Source organism: Brienomyrus brachyistius, chromosome 4, assembly GCF_023856365.1.
Source record: "Brienomyrus brachyistius isolate T26 chromosome 4, BBRACH_0.4, whole genome shotgun sequence".
Classification (NCBI taxonomy): Eukaryota; Metazoa; Chordata; class Actinopteri; order Osteoglossiformes; family Mormyridae; genus Brienomyrus; species Brienomyrus brachyistius.
The window spans coordinates 22178674-22191156 of NC_064536.1; the positions used below are offsets into that span (position 1 = coordinate 22178674).

General features: G+C 42.5%; 2 protein-coding genes across 17 annotated transcripts in view; both read left to right on the forward strand.

Annotated features, from left to right (window-relative positions):
* Positions 1-12483, forward strand: part of LOC125739831 (polymeric immunoglobulin receptor-like) — a 61376-nt gene that overhangs the window by 37643 nt on the left and 11250 nt on the right. The gene's annotated exons all lie outside the window — the stretch shown is intronic.
* Positions 1-12483, forward strand: part of LOC125739832 (CMRF35-like molecule 1) — a 70314-nt gene that overhangs the window by 26047 nt on the left and 31784 nt on the right. For 3 of the 15 annotated variants that reach the window (XM_049010326.1, XM_049010329.1, XM_049010335.1), the window contains exon 5: positions 12347-12435. The exons of 5 other annotated variants lie outside the window; for them this stretch is intronic. In XM_049010326.1, coding sequence (XP_048866283.1) covers positions 12347-12435 — 89 coding nt within the window. Of the gene's footprint in view, positions 1-4166; positions 4378-5667; positions 5998-6079; positions 6151-6534; positions 6856-7194; positions 7519-8232; positions 8348-12346; positions 12436-12483 lie in introns of those variants that run through there. 7 more of the 15 variants (XM_049010314.1, XM_049010321.1, XM_049010325.1 and 4 more) reach the window with 5 other exon arrangements.

Consider the following 12483-nt stretch of genomic DNA (forward strand, 5'->3'; position numbering starts at 1 on the left):
ATATTCAGTTACAATATCAGTGAAAATAAGCTCACTTTTTCACCACAGCATGAGCAGAGGGCAGGGGATGGACAGGGACCCAGAGACACACACAGACACAGCAGGGAATGTGGAGAGAGCAGACAGCTAAGCTGCAGGTCCTTGGGGGGAAAGAGAGAGAGAGGAAATGACACACGCAGACAGGAAGTGAGGTAACATGGTGCTCACTGTGTCACAGCGCCCCCTGCCGCTCAGCCAGATAAATGTGTCTTTTGTCAGGCTGCAAAGACAAGCGGGAGCAGAAGATGTAATTAACCCAAGTTTGCATCGGTGAGGAGGAAGAAGTGACACGAGCAAAATCTTCCTCTTTGAACACTTCTGTTGTTCTGATGGTTATAATTTCTTCCTTTTACCTGTTTATAATGCTCTTGTCACTGTTGGATGGTGCCGGTCAATACATTAGGGGACAAAGGGGGCTGCCTTGTGCACCATCTTCTGATGGGACACCAGCTTAGCTAATTGCCAGCATCACCCCTCCCCCTCCTCCTCCTCCCCCTCCCCCCTCACTCAGCACGGGGATCATGTACAAAACCGGAAAAAGTAACATATGGTGATAAAGTTTGAAGTTTGTGTAGGATCACACATGCATATCGGACAGAGCTTAGATTCCAGGTGGCCTGAGACAAGGCTGATCCTGGTATAGTACGAGAGGTACTCGCTGGCCTAGGCACAAAAGGGGGGTCAGTGACCGCACACACACACACACACACACACATGCACACACACACACAAACACACAGATAACAAGGGAGGCAAGCACTTCAACTTTTATGGCCCAAAGACTTAGGGACCTACAGACAGCAGAATGGACCTGAATGACAGGGGTGTTTCATCTTGGCACGCAAGCCCCCCCCCCACCCTTTCCATCCTGCCCTACAAACCACCGACTCACCCAACACCATGAAGAAAGTTTCTTTTACGTTCGGCTTTTGTATAACCTGTATGTGGATTTATTCATTACTACTATAGTCTCGATATCCAGGTTGTGTTTGTGTGTCCTTAGACCATGTTAGTGTTTTGTGTGTCTCCCTTATAACCATGTTCACGGTGTATCACCTATTTTACTCCTCCCACTTGAACACTTATATAAATATGGATAAATATATATGTATACAGTAGCTAGCCCTGCATCTCAGTGTCTCCTAACTATCAGAGGTTCTTCTTTCTTTGTTTAACAGCCCCGCCCTTCTCACATTCCTCAGTGGCCCTTATCTGATCTTTGTGGTCTGTTAGCAAGCTCTTTGTGCTCTATTATGCTGCATTAACAGAACTGAATTAAGGTACATTATCCATTCTGGAGAGCAGATCAACTGGGATAATCCACACCAAGCAAAATATGTTGTTCCCAGATGTGCAATGTAAATTGGTATGACCACAGACCAACGGCCACGCCTATCTAAGAGTAAGATCTGCTGTTAGAATGTGAATATGACATGTAATGTCTGCACAATTTACCCAAAGTGCAACATCTGTTGAGGTGCAACCCAACACCTATACCGTATACTGACGTGAGTCAGTAACATACATAATATTAGTAATTGTTAATTAATACAGATGGTATGAGGTGTGAATCGCCAGGCTGGTATGGCATGTTTGGTGTCAAACTCATGGAAAATCATAAAGTGGAATCAGTCTGGTCATAAATCCCAAAAAGATTGTCACAGACACCCCTCCAAAAGCCCACCAACTAGATGGCCAGCCATTGGTTCAGGTGTTGGGTTCCTGGTCATCCCTATTCATGAACTCTAGACCATAAATCCTGGCACCTCAGAACAAAACCAGGAGAGCCCGAAGAGAGGAGGGGGGAGAACATCAGCCCCGCAGAGGGAGGAGAAGAGAAGCCCCAGGAGAAGAGCAGCCCGGGAGAAGCCCTCCTGAAGCCTGCTGGTGAAGGCCTGCTACCCAACAGAGAACTGCAACCAAGACAGAGCCTCTCACCTTAAAGCTTCTCAAGGAGAGAGAATCCAAGGGGCTCCACTCCAACAACCGCTCCAAACGCTGCGCCTTCCTGAGTGCCATCATCTCGTCAGCTCATCAGCCTCTGCAACCAACTGCCCCCCCTGCAGCCACGTAAAGCCACCTCCTTTTATTATAACAACCTAAGCTATTCTGCTAACCTGCTATATGACTTCAGGGTTGTGTTTCCACAGACTGTGCTTGCTTTGCAGAACAGTATTTCCCTTTTTAGATTACACATTCAGATCTGGTCACTGCATTTTCAGTACATTCTGTTTAGTTCTATCCAGTTACTTTGTGTTTGCTGTTTATGTTAAGTGTAAATCTGTCTTATGTTAGTTGTAGTGTTACTTAGGAATAATTCACAATTGAGTTTGGCGGAACCAACCATTCGGCATAACAATTAGTTAATAATCATCATTAAATAAAAATTAATTAAAATGTAATTAATTTCAGTATATAGTGGTGGAGATATTAATATTTACCTGAGCTAAATATTCCTACATTCATCTAGAGCTTCGACCGGCACAGCTGTAGGATATTGTACATTGGTCACTGCAGAATTTTCTTTTTTTTAATGTTTAAAATAAAGATTCACTCTAAGTATGTCATGGAAAATCTGTAGCATGTTTACTTGCAAACAGATGTATTGATGTACGTGTCACTTGAGGCAGGGTGTGAAGATTGACACTTTATCACTGCTGGCTTTGGCAGTTTATTCCCCCTTTGAAGCTGGTGACCCACACTTACCAACACGGCTCTCTGTACAGTTTAGCAGAAGTGAAATGCAGGCAGGTGGCCGACAGCCGAACAGAGGGGCGTATGCAGGCTTTGCTGAAGGCGATGCAGCTTAAGATGGTTTTGTGGTAATAAAACAGGCTATTTTTAAGCCGTGTGTCTGTGTCATTTTGTCACCTCTCTGCCACAGTCATGTGATTCCTCACTCAAAGATAAACATCTCAAACTCTTTGGACATCTGGTCGTATTAATAAGACTAATGAAGATGAAGCATATCGTATACAACCCCCTACTGGGGCAAAGCTCACTTCACCTTATTCTCTGAGGTCTTAAGTTCAGTTTGTGACTTTAGTTTGATACTGAAGTCACCCTGACAGCAGCGGATTGTTAAAATGACCAGGGGAGACATATAAACTCCTTCAGGAGCATTTTTATACCGACACCCCAGTAACTTCCTAATGTAAACTGTGCTGCCGACAGTAATTAGCCAAACTAAAGCTGATTAGAAAATGCCTCCATCTAAATTTGCAGCTTCATCATAACCAGCTAATTAGTTACAGTAAATTAAATCAGGATGATTTGGGATTCTGCAGGGATGTAGTTTCTGGATCCTGTGTCACGACTGGCTTTCATACTTTAAGAAATATTTATCAATCTGATATAAAAGTTATTAACTAGCATGTAACACTGGTGTCTTGTATACAGGAGCAGAGATAACAGCAAAGATGTCTGTCACTGCTCTACAGAGCCTTGATGACGACTCATATGAAAGATGCAGAAACTGCACAGAAACTGAATATAGTTGCCGTTGATTCACGGTCTATGTGTGTGTGTGTCTGTGTGAAGGGGGGGGGGGTATGGACATGTTATGCTGTGGAGACCAAATGTGCCCAGACTGTATTAAAAGCCTGTTATTCTGACATATTCTGATCGTTTTTTCATCCCCTACAAGGGGAAACTGAATTTGATCAAAATCTCTTACTGCCAAAAGTTACAATACTGCTAAAAATGCCAAAAGTCTCGTGTTTTGTTTCGTTACTTAAGGTTAGGGATAGGGCTGGGTAGGGTTAAGGTTGTCATGTAATTAAAATGTTCTCCATATAATTGAGTCCCCACAAAAATGTAATTACAATCCTGTGTGTGTGTCGTTGTTTGTGTGTGTGTGTGTGTGTGTGTGTGTGTCTCTTAATTAGGTTTACATTACATTGGGAGGACCAAATATCCCCCACAAAGTGATAAAACCCGTTTCTTTGATGTTGTTGGGGCAATTTTTCAGGTCCCCACAATGATCTGTGAATGTAATAAAAAAAGCTATAAATGCCTGAAAAAAATTTGTTTGGTTACTTATGGTTAAGGTCGTCATGTTGGGATTAGATTGTTTCCCAAAGAAATGAATGAAGAGTCCCCACAAAGACATAATCACAAATCTGTGTGTGTGTCTGTGTGTATGTGTGTCTGTGTGTGATGTCGTTCCTTCCCTCTCTGCCAGCCCCCCTCTTTAATGCACTGACACATTCAGAATGAGGACAGACAGTCAGTTTATTACAGATGGATAGAAACAGATACAGCTAAAGGCCACAATCGACACCCCAGACATGGCTCCTCTCCTCTTCCTCCTCTTCATCGTTTTTATAGCGGTACCAGGTAAAGCCTCCAATTTTGTTCACTGGTTGTTTAACTGATTAAAAGAAAGACGATAAAAGCAAGTATTTTCTTGTTAATCTTGCACTTTGATGAGCAAATTAGGTATTCGTTTCGTATTGATATATTATTACTCTCTGTAGTAGGTTGTTCTTTGAAAGTAACATAACGGCATATTATCCTGAGCAAATGAAGCTTTCAGCCACTGACCATAACTGAGTAAACTACAGACAAAGCTGTTATCAGAGTGTAAATCCACCAAATTTGCTTATTTTGCTGAAATTTATCAATTTAGTTCATGAAACAGCAAACCCACTATGATTGCAAACAGAAATTGATGGGAAAATATCTGGTATTACAATGTCAGACTAGTGTGGGCCACGTTTACCAGTGTGGACATTCTCCTTTCAGATTATGTTACTGAAATGGCTTATTTAGGATCCCTCTGGCTGACTTGTATATTTTCACTCAGTGTTCACATGTAATACTCTCCTCTACTGTCTTCTGGAATTCATTCTTTCGTCAAGTGCTTGGGAAACGGTGTTGTGGAAGGTGCTGCATGAAAATGAATAGATTTGAATTAACCGCTGTACTGCAGGACAGCTGGAGCCCCCAGTCATGTATACAGATCAGCAGGTTACTGTTATTAAGTGCTGTTTCTAAGCTTGTATACTGACATTCTGAGGGACTGAAGCTTCTTCCCTGCAGCGTTCCTCATGTCACCAACTCATATTCAGCACGGCTCCATTATCACTGTTAGTGCATTATGTGTATGATACTGTAGAAAGGAGCATGTTAGACTGCAGAGGCATTCTGACTGTGTAGATGTAGATTGTACAACATCGGCTTATCTGTGAGCTTTTATTTGTCATTAGCTGGAATATTATTCAGATCCTGCAGTATCAGCAGATCTTAGTTATCTATTACAGGGATGTCAATTCTAAATGAAATGTTAGCATGGTCTCATAGTGAAGAAGAAAAGTAAAATACAGTAAACTGATAACATCTTGTCTGAGATTCCTGAGCAGAATCGGTGAGTTTAATAGATCATAATGTGGCCTAACAGGCAAAAAACAGAAATCCAAGAATTAAAGGACAAATAATGGCCAAAGTCAGAAACAATGTAAGATAAAATGTTTACCAAAAGCAGACAACAGTCCATAAGCAGAGTGAGAAGACAGGCTTGGTTCTAGAAACCGGCAGTAGCCACACGGTTATCTATGTGTCTAACTATATAATTAGTTTTCTAAAGACTGTGATACGTTACTGACAGGTTAGTTGTTTTTCTTGTAGCCGTCGTCCCTGTAAGAAGCAAACAAACGACATTAAAAAGATCAGCAGGTGGATCCATCAGCATCCCGTGTTTTTACGGTCAGCAGTATAAAAACAGTGTGAAATCCTGGTGTAAAAGGAAAGACGCGTCATCCTGCAGCCCAGAGGTACACAGTGATGCCCCACGGGGCAATAACAGGGTGACCATCACTGATGATCCCCATAACTTAGTCTTCATTGTGACCATGAGGAACCTGCAGAAGTCAGATGAAGGCAGTTATTGGTGTGCTGTGGATGAGTTGGGGGTACACAAGGCCACCTCTGATGAAAAATACAGTTTGATTACTACAGGTATGTTGTTTATTCTTCTATGTTGTTTAAAAGCACCTTAATTTGCAGGACCTTGCAAAAAATCAATTGCATTATGAGCAACATAACAATTATATAAAAATATTTCCTTCTAAATGTGATAAAATAAGATAAAACGGTAGAGGGATACATGAGGTGTACAGCTAGAAACACAAAAGGCAATAAAGACAAAGTGCAAAGACAGTGTGAACAATATTGAACAAAAAATAAAGAATCAATTGAAAGTGAATCAGCATGTGGTGCATGTGCAGGTGACATAATGACAGACTGGTGCTGCCTGTTTTTACAATGAAACGCCGTCCTGACGCCTCCTGGCTGGGGGTGATGGCTGCTGCATCGGGAGGATTCACGCCTCCTCTTTTATCTTAAATATTCCTACAGGAGCCTGAATACCTGGACATTTACACACGGCCCCCAATAGTACATGTGCAGATGTATGTATGATAAGCAGATGGAAGCTGGGTGATTCATACACTTTCCAATGATAATTCTAATACGGACTGTTTGTTTTCCTACAAGCTAAAGAGAGAAGTTCCACCCTGAAGACCTTCAGTTATTTAAGAGGACAAATGGGAGGATCCATCACCATCCCGTGTTTCTATGGTCAGGAGCATAAAAACCGTGAGAAATACTGGTGTAAATCAGGAAATAGCCCCCCCTGCACATCAGCTATTAAAGCAACACAGACCAAGGGGACCATCACTGATGATCCCGATAACTTAGTCTTCCTAGTTACCATGACGAACCTGCAGCAGCCAGATTGGGGATATTATTGGTGTTCTGTGGGTGAAGGAGGGACTAAGGAAATATCTGACAGTCTCTTCTTCCTGGTTACTCCAAGTAAGCTAATATAATCTCTGTCGTATTAATGTCATTGTAATTTCACCCAGCTTCAGTTTATTGGTCCTAATAATGAGGGTGCAAAAGCATTTATCTATCTTCTGCGAAATTCATCAGGTTTTAAATCATCTCCTACATCTTTCTTTGACATTCCTTGCCTCTGTTGTAAACAGACCCCAGTCTCTGCATAAAACTCAGGCCTGTTAACCATTTATTGACCTGGACGTTTCATCTCCTTTGGCTGTTCCTATCTGATTCTACTGTCATAACTTACCAGCATGTTTATTCTGTATTATTATATGTTTCTGATGCTCCGTCATTCATGTTCTCTCACCATAGATGCTCAGCGTGTGAGGACTGAGACTTGGGTTTCTGCTCAGAGAGGAGGATCTGTCACCATCCCATGTTACTATGACCAAAATTCCAAAGATAAAACCAAATACCTGTGCAGAGGATATGAATGGGATTCCTGCTCCAGAATAGCACAGTCAGACGGGGAACAGAGTAGAGGGACAGTGTCAGTCTCTGATGACCGTGACCAAATGGTGTTTAATGTGACCATGAGGGACCTGCAGGAGGAGGACTTTGACTATTACTGGTGTGCTGTGGAGGCGTCTGCAGCACAAAGCCATCATGCCTTTATGCCCCTGATAGTCCGGGAAGGTAAGATGTCGGTTCCTGAAGGTGCTTCTGTTTGACCCTGAGGCACACAGAGGGAGAGAGCCGTTCCTGGGCTGTGATTCACACTAAATCACATGGCTATTTATCACTTTTCCCTATACTTTTATCTTGACTTCATAATTCTATCTATCTATCTATCTATCTATCTATCTATCTATCTATCTATCTATCTATCTATCTATCTATCTATCTATCTATCTATCTATCTATCTATCTATCTATCTATCTATCCATCTATCCATCTGTCCATCCATCTATCTATCTATCTATCTATCTATCTATCTATCTATCTATCTATCTATCTATCTATCTATCTATCTATCTATCTATCTATCTATCTATCTATCTGTCTGTCTGTCTGTCTATCTAAATTAGTCCATGGTGACCATGTGCTTCTGCCTGTCAGACTGTGATAAAGTCAGAGGGTGTTTTTCCATACAGTGTTAAGCAAAGACACCCACAGTTTAATGCTGTCACTCACAGACAGATATCAAAATATATGCAGCTCTAACATGAACGCAGGCTGAGCAACTGAGATCTGGACCAATAGCAGACTGTAGTGAATCAGACGCTGGCTGTTTAACATGCATCCCTGCACTGTGTGTCTCTTTGTGTATTTACATTTGGTGCTGGTGCCACATTCAGTCTTCATTGACATTGAACTAATCCAGTCGTCTTTCTTATTGTCCTTGACAGTAATTTATGTTCCAACTACACAACAGACAGAACTGGTGACATCACCGCTGACCCATCCATGTGTCACTTTGACCCCCAACATAACTGGACAGAGCTTCATCAAGTCAGATTTAAGGTGAGATTACTTGCTTGCAAAGAATGTAACATTTTTATTCATTTTGTGTAGTTATCAGTGTTCTGAACTTCTTTCAGTAGCTTTTCAGTATTGCAGCTACTTTCAAAATGCTGAAGCTTTTTCAGTAACTGCTGGTTCTTTTACAAATAGCTACAGTATGGTGAAACGCTGAATATGGTGAAACGCTACATCATTAAAAAATACTACAGGTCGTCATCGACTTACGACCTATGTGACTTTTGACTGGTTGACATTACGACTGTTCCAAGACTACAGATGCCTGGCAGCACGACTGTTGCGCAGTGTGAGTACATGACAGTTAACCCCCCCCCCCCCCCCCCCACCGACTGTCAGCAGTATGAACACCCGCGCAGGACACTCATTAGTGATGGGAATTCCGGCTCTTTTAGGAGAGCCGGCTCTTATGGCTCAGCTCACTTAAAAGAGCCGGCTTTTTCGGCTCCCAAGTGGCTCTTCAGATTTATTTGGTGCTTAAATGAATTTATTACCAAAAATAATGTCAAATTATTAGTGAAATGAATTACTATGGTTGGAAATCACATGCAATCATTTTAGCCAGTTTCTCATCAGTTGTTTTCTGTTTTACTGGAGTCGTAGCTTTTTGCACAAACTGTCTCATAGAGCTCTAGGTTGTAGGTCTAGGTGGTTGTGGTGCTGTACTGGATGACGGTGTAGACATTGAGAAACTGGCACTTTCATTAGTAGCAGGTTCACTTGCTTGTCTTTTTTCTTCCACTGCACTGATGGATGTACAGTTCTTATGTGCCGATGCAGGTTATTTGTAGAGTTCGATATGAGATTTTAACCTTGCACGCTCTACACTCTGCCTTTTGTTTTATCAATGTAATTGAAATGTATCCAAATTTACTCCGTTTCCTGCAGTCACTCATTTTGTCACGCGTGTCTCCTTTCCTCCTGTTTCTCTGTCTGTGACTGTGATTGCTTTATTTGTCTATGGGTGCGTTCGACTTCACGCAGCCGTTTGCAGCGCTGGCTTAAAGCAATACATCATGGTTAGATTTTTTTGTCCGACTTCAGCCTGCGCTGGAAAACGTCACCATGTCACATGGTACAAAAACCTCACGAGAGCAAGACGACTTAAGACTTCAAACCCCAAGTCGAACGCACCCTGTAGCACCGCCCCTCCCGTCCTGCTCAGAGCAGACATGCATCTTGTGGTTGACCAATCCGTGCGGCTTGAAAAAAAAATTAAGAAAGAAAAAAAGCGGCTCTGACTCCGGCTCATAGGCGGGAGCCGGCTCAGATCGTTCACTTCAAAGAGCCGGCTCCGAGAGCCGTTTCGTTCGCGACCGATACATCACTAACACTAATTCCTTCCCCTCGTGCTCAGGCTAATGTTCGCAGCGCTCATAGTACAGTATACATTCCTATCTGTTTGTATCTTAGTAGCTTAAATTGTAATAAAAAAATAATGAATTCATTAAAATATGAAAATAATGATAAAAAGATTAAAGACACCAATTAAACAATATGACAATCTTTGCATATAAAAAGACAGGCTGTCTTACCTCCTATCAGTCGGAACCGATTGTTATCGTAAATCAATGACGACCTATATTATTTTTCTCTTTTTACAAAGACGGGTATTTTCAGCTACCGGGTGTTTCTGATTGGTGTTTTTACTTGAATACTCTGGGGATGGGACTGAAAATAAAGGACTGAAAATACTTCATGGCAAACAATATTTTTGACATTTTCATTAAAATGCATCGGAGCACTTTGGATTGTGGACAGATGATCAAAATGACTTTCTTGTTGTAGCAGGAGGAGAAAACGGGGTTTGTGCGCTATTAAGTCCTGGGGGTGAGTAGCCAATAGGAGAGGGCGCTCAGACTATAAGGGTTACCCCGGCGATCATTTAAATTGTTGGACTCTCCGTTCGTTCGCAGATTGGTGGTCGGGACATCTTACACCCATGTTTAGCCCCTGGACGGTGTAAATGTTCCAAGCTGCGACAGGACGCCTGACGCTGGGAATAATACGGCTGGGTTTCTCTCGAGGGTCCCGTGTGTTGTGGTGCTGCGGTGACTGCTGCTCTGTCTACGGCGGCTCCGCTCTGCCTTACTGCTGCTGTTTAGTGGCGTTTGCACTGTTTCGCGCTTTGAGCGCTTCTGGTTTGTCTTGTACTTCGTCCAGCCCGTAGCCGGTCGACTCATCAGCGAGTCCTTAGCTGGGGGACTGTTTGGCTGGGAGGGGGTGCGTCCATATGCGTGAGATGGGGTGTTAGAGGTGCTGATTGGTCCCCCGCTTTTCAAAGGTTTGTGTTTTCTTTTGTTTTAATTGTACTACGATTTTCTTCGTTTAGACTGCAGTGTTTTTCCTTTTTGGGTTTTGTGTGATCACAGTTGTGGTTTGTAGTTCTTTCCTTCACCTGTGTGATTGCATGAATCCTTTGGCATCTTCTATGCTGACTTGCGTTTCAGCACCTAGTTTTAGTCCGGCCAGAAGTGGCTGCTGGTATCCGGGTGGTACTTCAGGCTTATGGTGTTCTGATGGACTGACTAATATTTTTATGGCTTTAGTTTTAATAAAATTTGTGTGTTTGGAACAACGTCTCTCTGCTCTTATGGTAAATGGACCAGTGTGCCTTGGCCCCGGGGGTGTAGAGCGACCGAACTTTCTCAGGGTGTAACACCTTCTGGCCATTAGTACTATTGTTTGGTACCATTCGGCAGTAATTCAACACCACTCGCTACACTTGATTATTAATTATCAACCATTCTAATTTTAACACAGCAATTGTGAAGTACTCTTGGTTTATACCAAATACAAAAACTTCTTTGAAAGCTTATTGTGATTTGACATTACGGTATTAAATTGATATTTATTTCAACTTTTAACATATTCCACATTTTTTTTCCATCATGCTTTCAGAGTATTGAAGGGGGGCCAGGCTTTGTGCTAAACTTTGTCACACTAAGAAATGGGAACAAACTGGAACGCAGGCAGGAAGAAGATGGGGGCTTCGGCCCTTCTCATAGTGCAAGTAAAATTAGAAAAGCAGAAGGTGCATTAGCAGGGTCATGGTGACATTATTCTTACGCTTGACCTGCGGGGCCTAACAAGGGAGGGGGTCGCTGACGCTGCCAAAGTGCAACATAACAAGATAAGGTAAAAGGGAACGGGTGTGGGTACTAACGCCAGCAATTTCAAAACAATAGTTGTATGTCACGCAACTGGAAAGGTACCAACAAGAACAGTAGATGCCCTAAACGGGGTATAAATGCTAGACACAGACAACAGGGAGCTGCGCTTCCTTCGGTATATACTGTTTGTGCATCTGAGCGTGGCTCCCGGATCGTGATCTGTGCAAGGAAAGAGAGCTGACATACAACCATCCTTCGCCTCACGTGTGCATCTTTTCCTCATCAGCGGGCTCGGTGGAATCTAACTCCAACAGTATCCTAGTGCATAAATATTAAGTATTACCAGATGAAACAGCTATGATTTAGTTAGCTGCTTCTTCTCTGTAGCTTGTAGCATAGCTAACTACTATATTAAAACAGTAGCTTAGCTGTAGCTTAGCTACTTTAAATCATAAGTAGCTTGAAAAGTTCCCGTTTAAAAGTAGCTCCCTCAACACTGGTAGTTATTCACTTCAACCATGTTAGATTCAACAACCTGCAGTTACCTCCTCTTGGGTATGATGTTATTCCCCATCCAGCCCTGAAAGCAGGGAAAATTTGGGGGTTGGTGGCAGGATTGGCACTTCTGATCCTGAGAAACTTCTCACCATCTCACCATTCAGACTAGTGTGGTGCTGAGGTATCGCACAGCTGCACTTGGGTTCTCATCCCTGAGGTGGTTTGTCATGTTGGGGGTGCGGCAACATGCTCTATCTCTCCATCTTTAGATTGATACCCTACAAATATACATGTTTGCTGGGTGTGACTCATATGCAGAGCTTGGGGAGATGAAACCCAGATAACATGAAATCCATCATGTTTATTTCCCCAGTATCACCACACTGCTGCTCTCTGTGGGGATCGTAGGAGTGCTGCTGTTCACTGTTGTCATGGTTAGCATGATACTGAGGAAAAGATCCGGTGAGGATGGCTGCTTTGAAAACTTAATTTTTACAATTTGACTGCTAT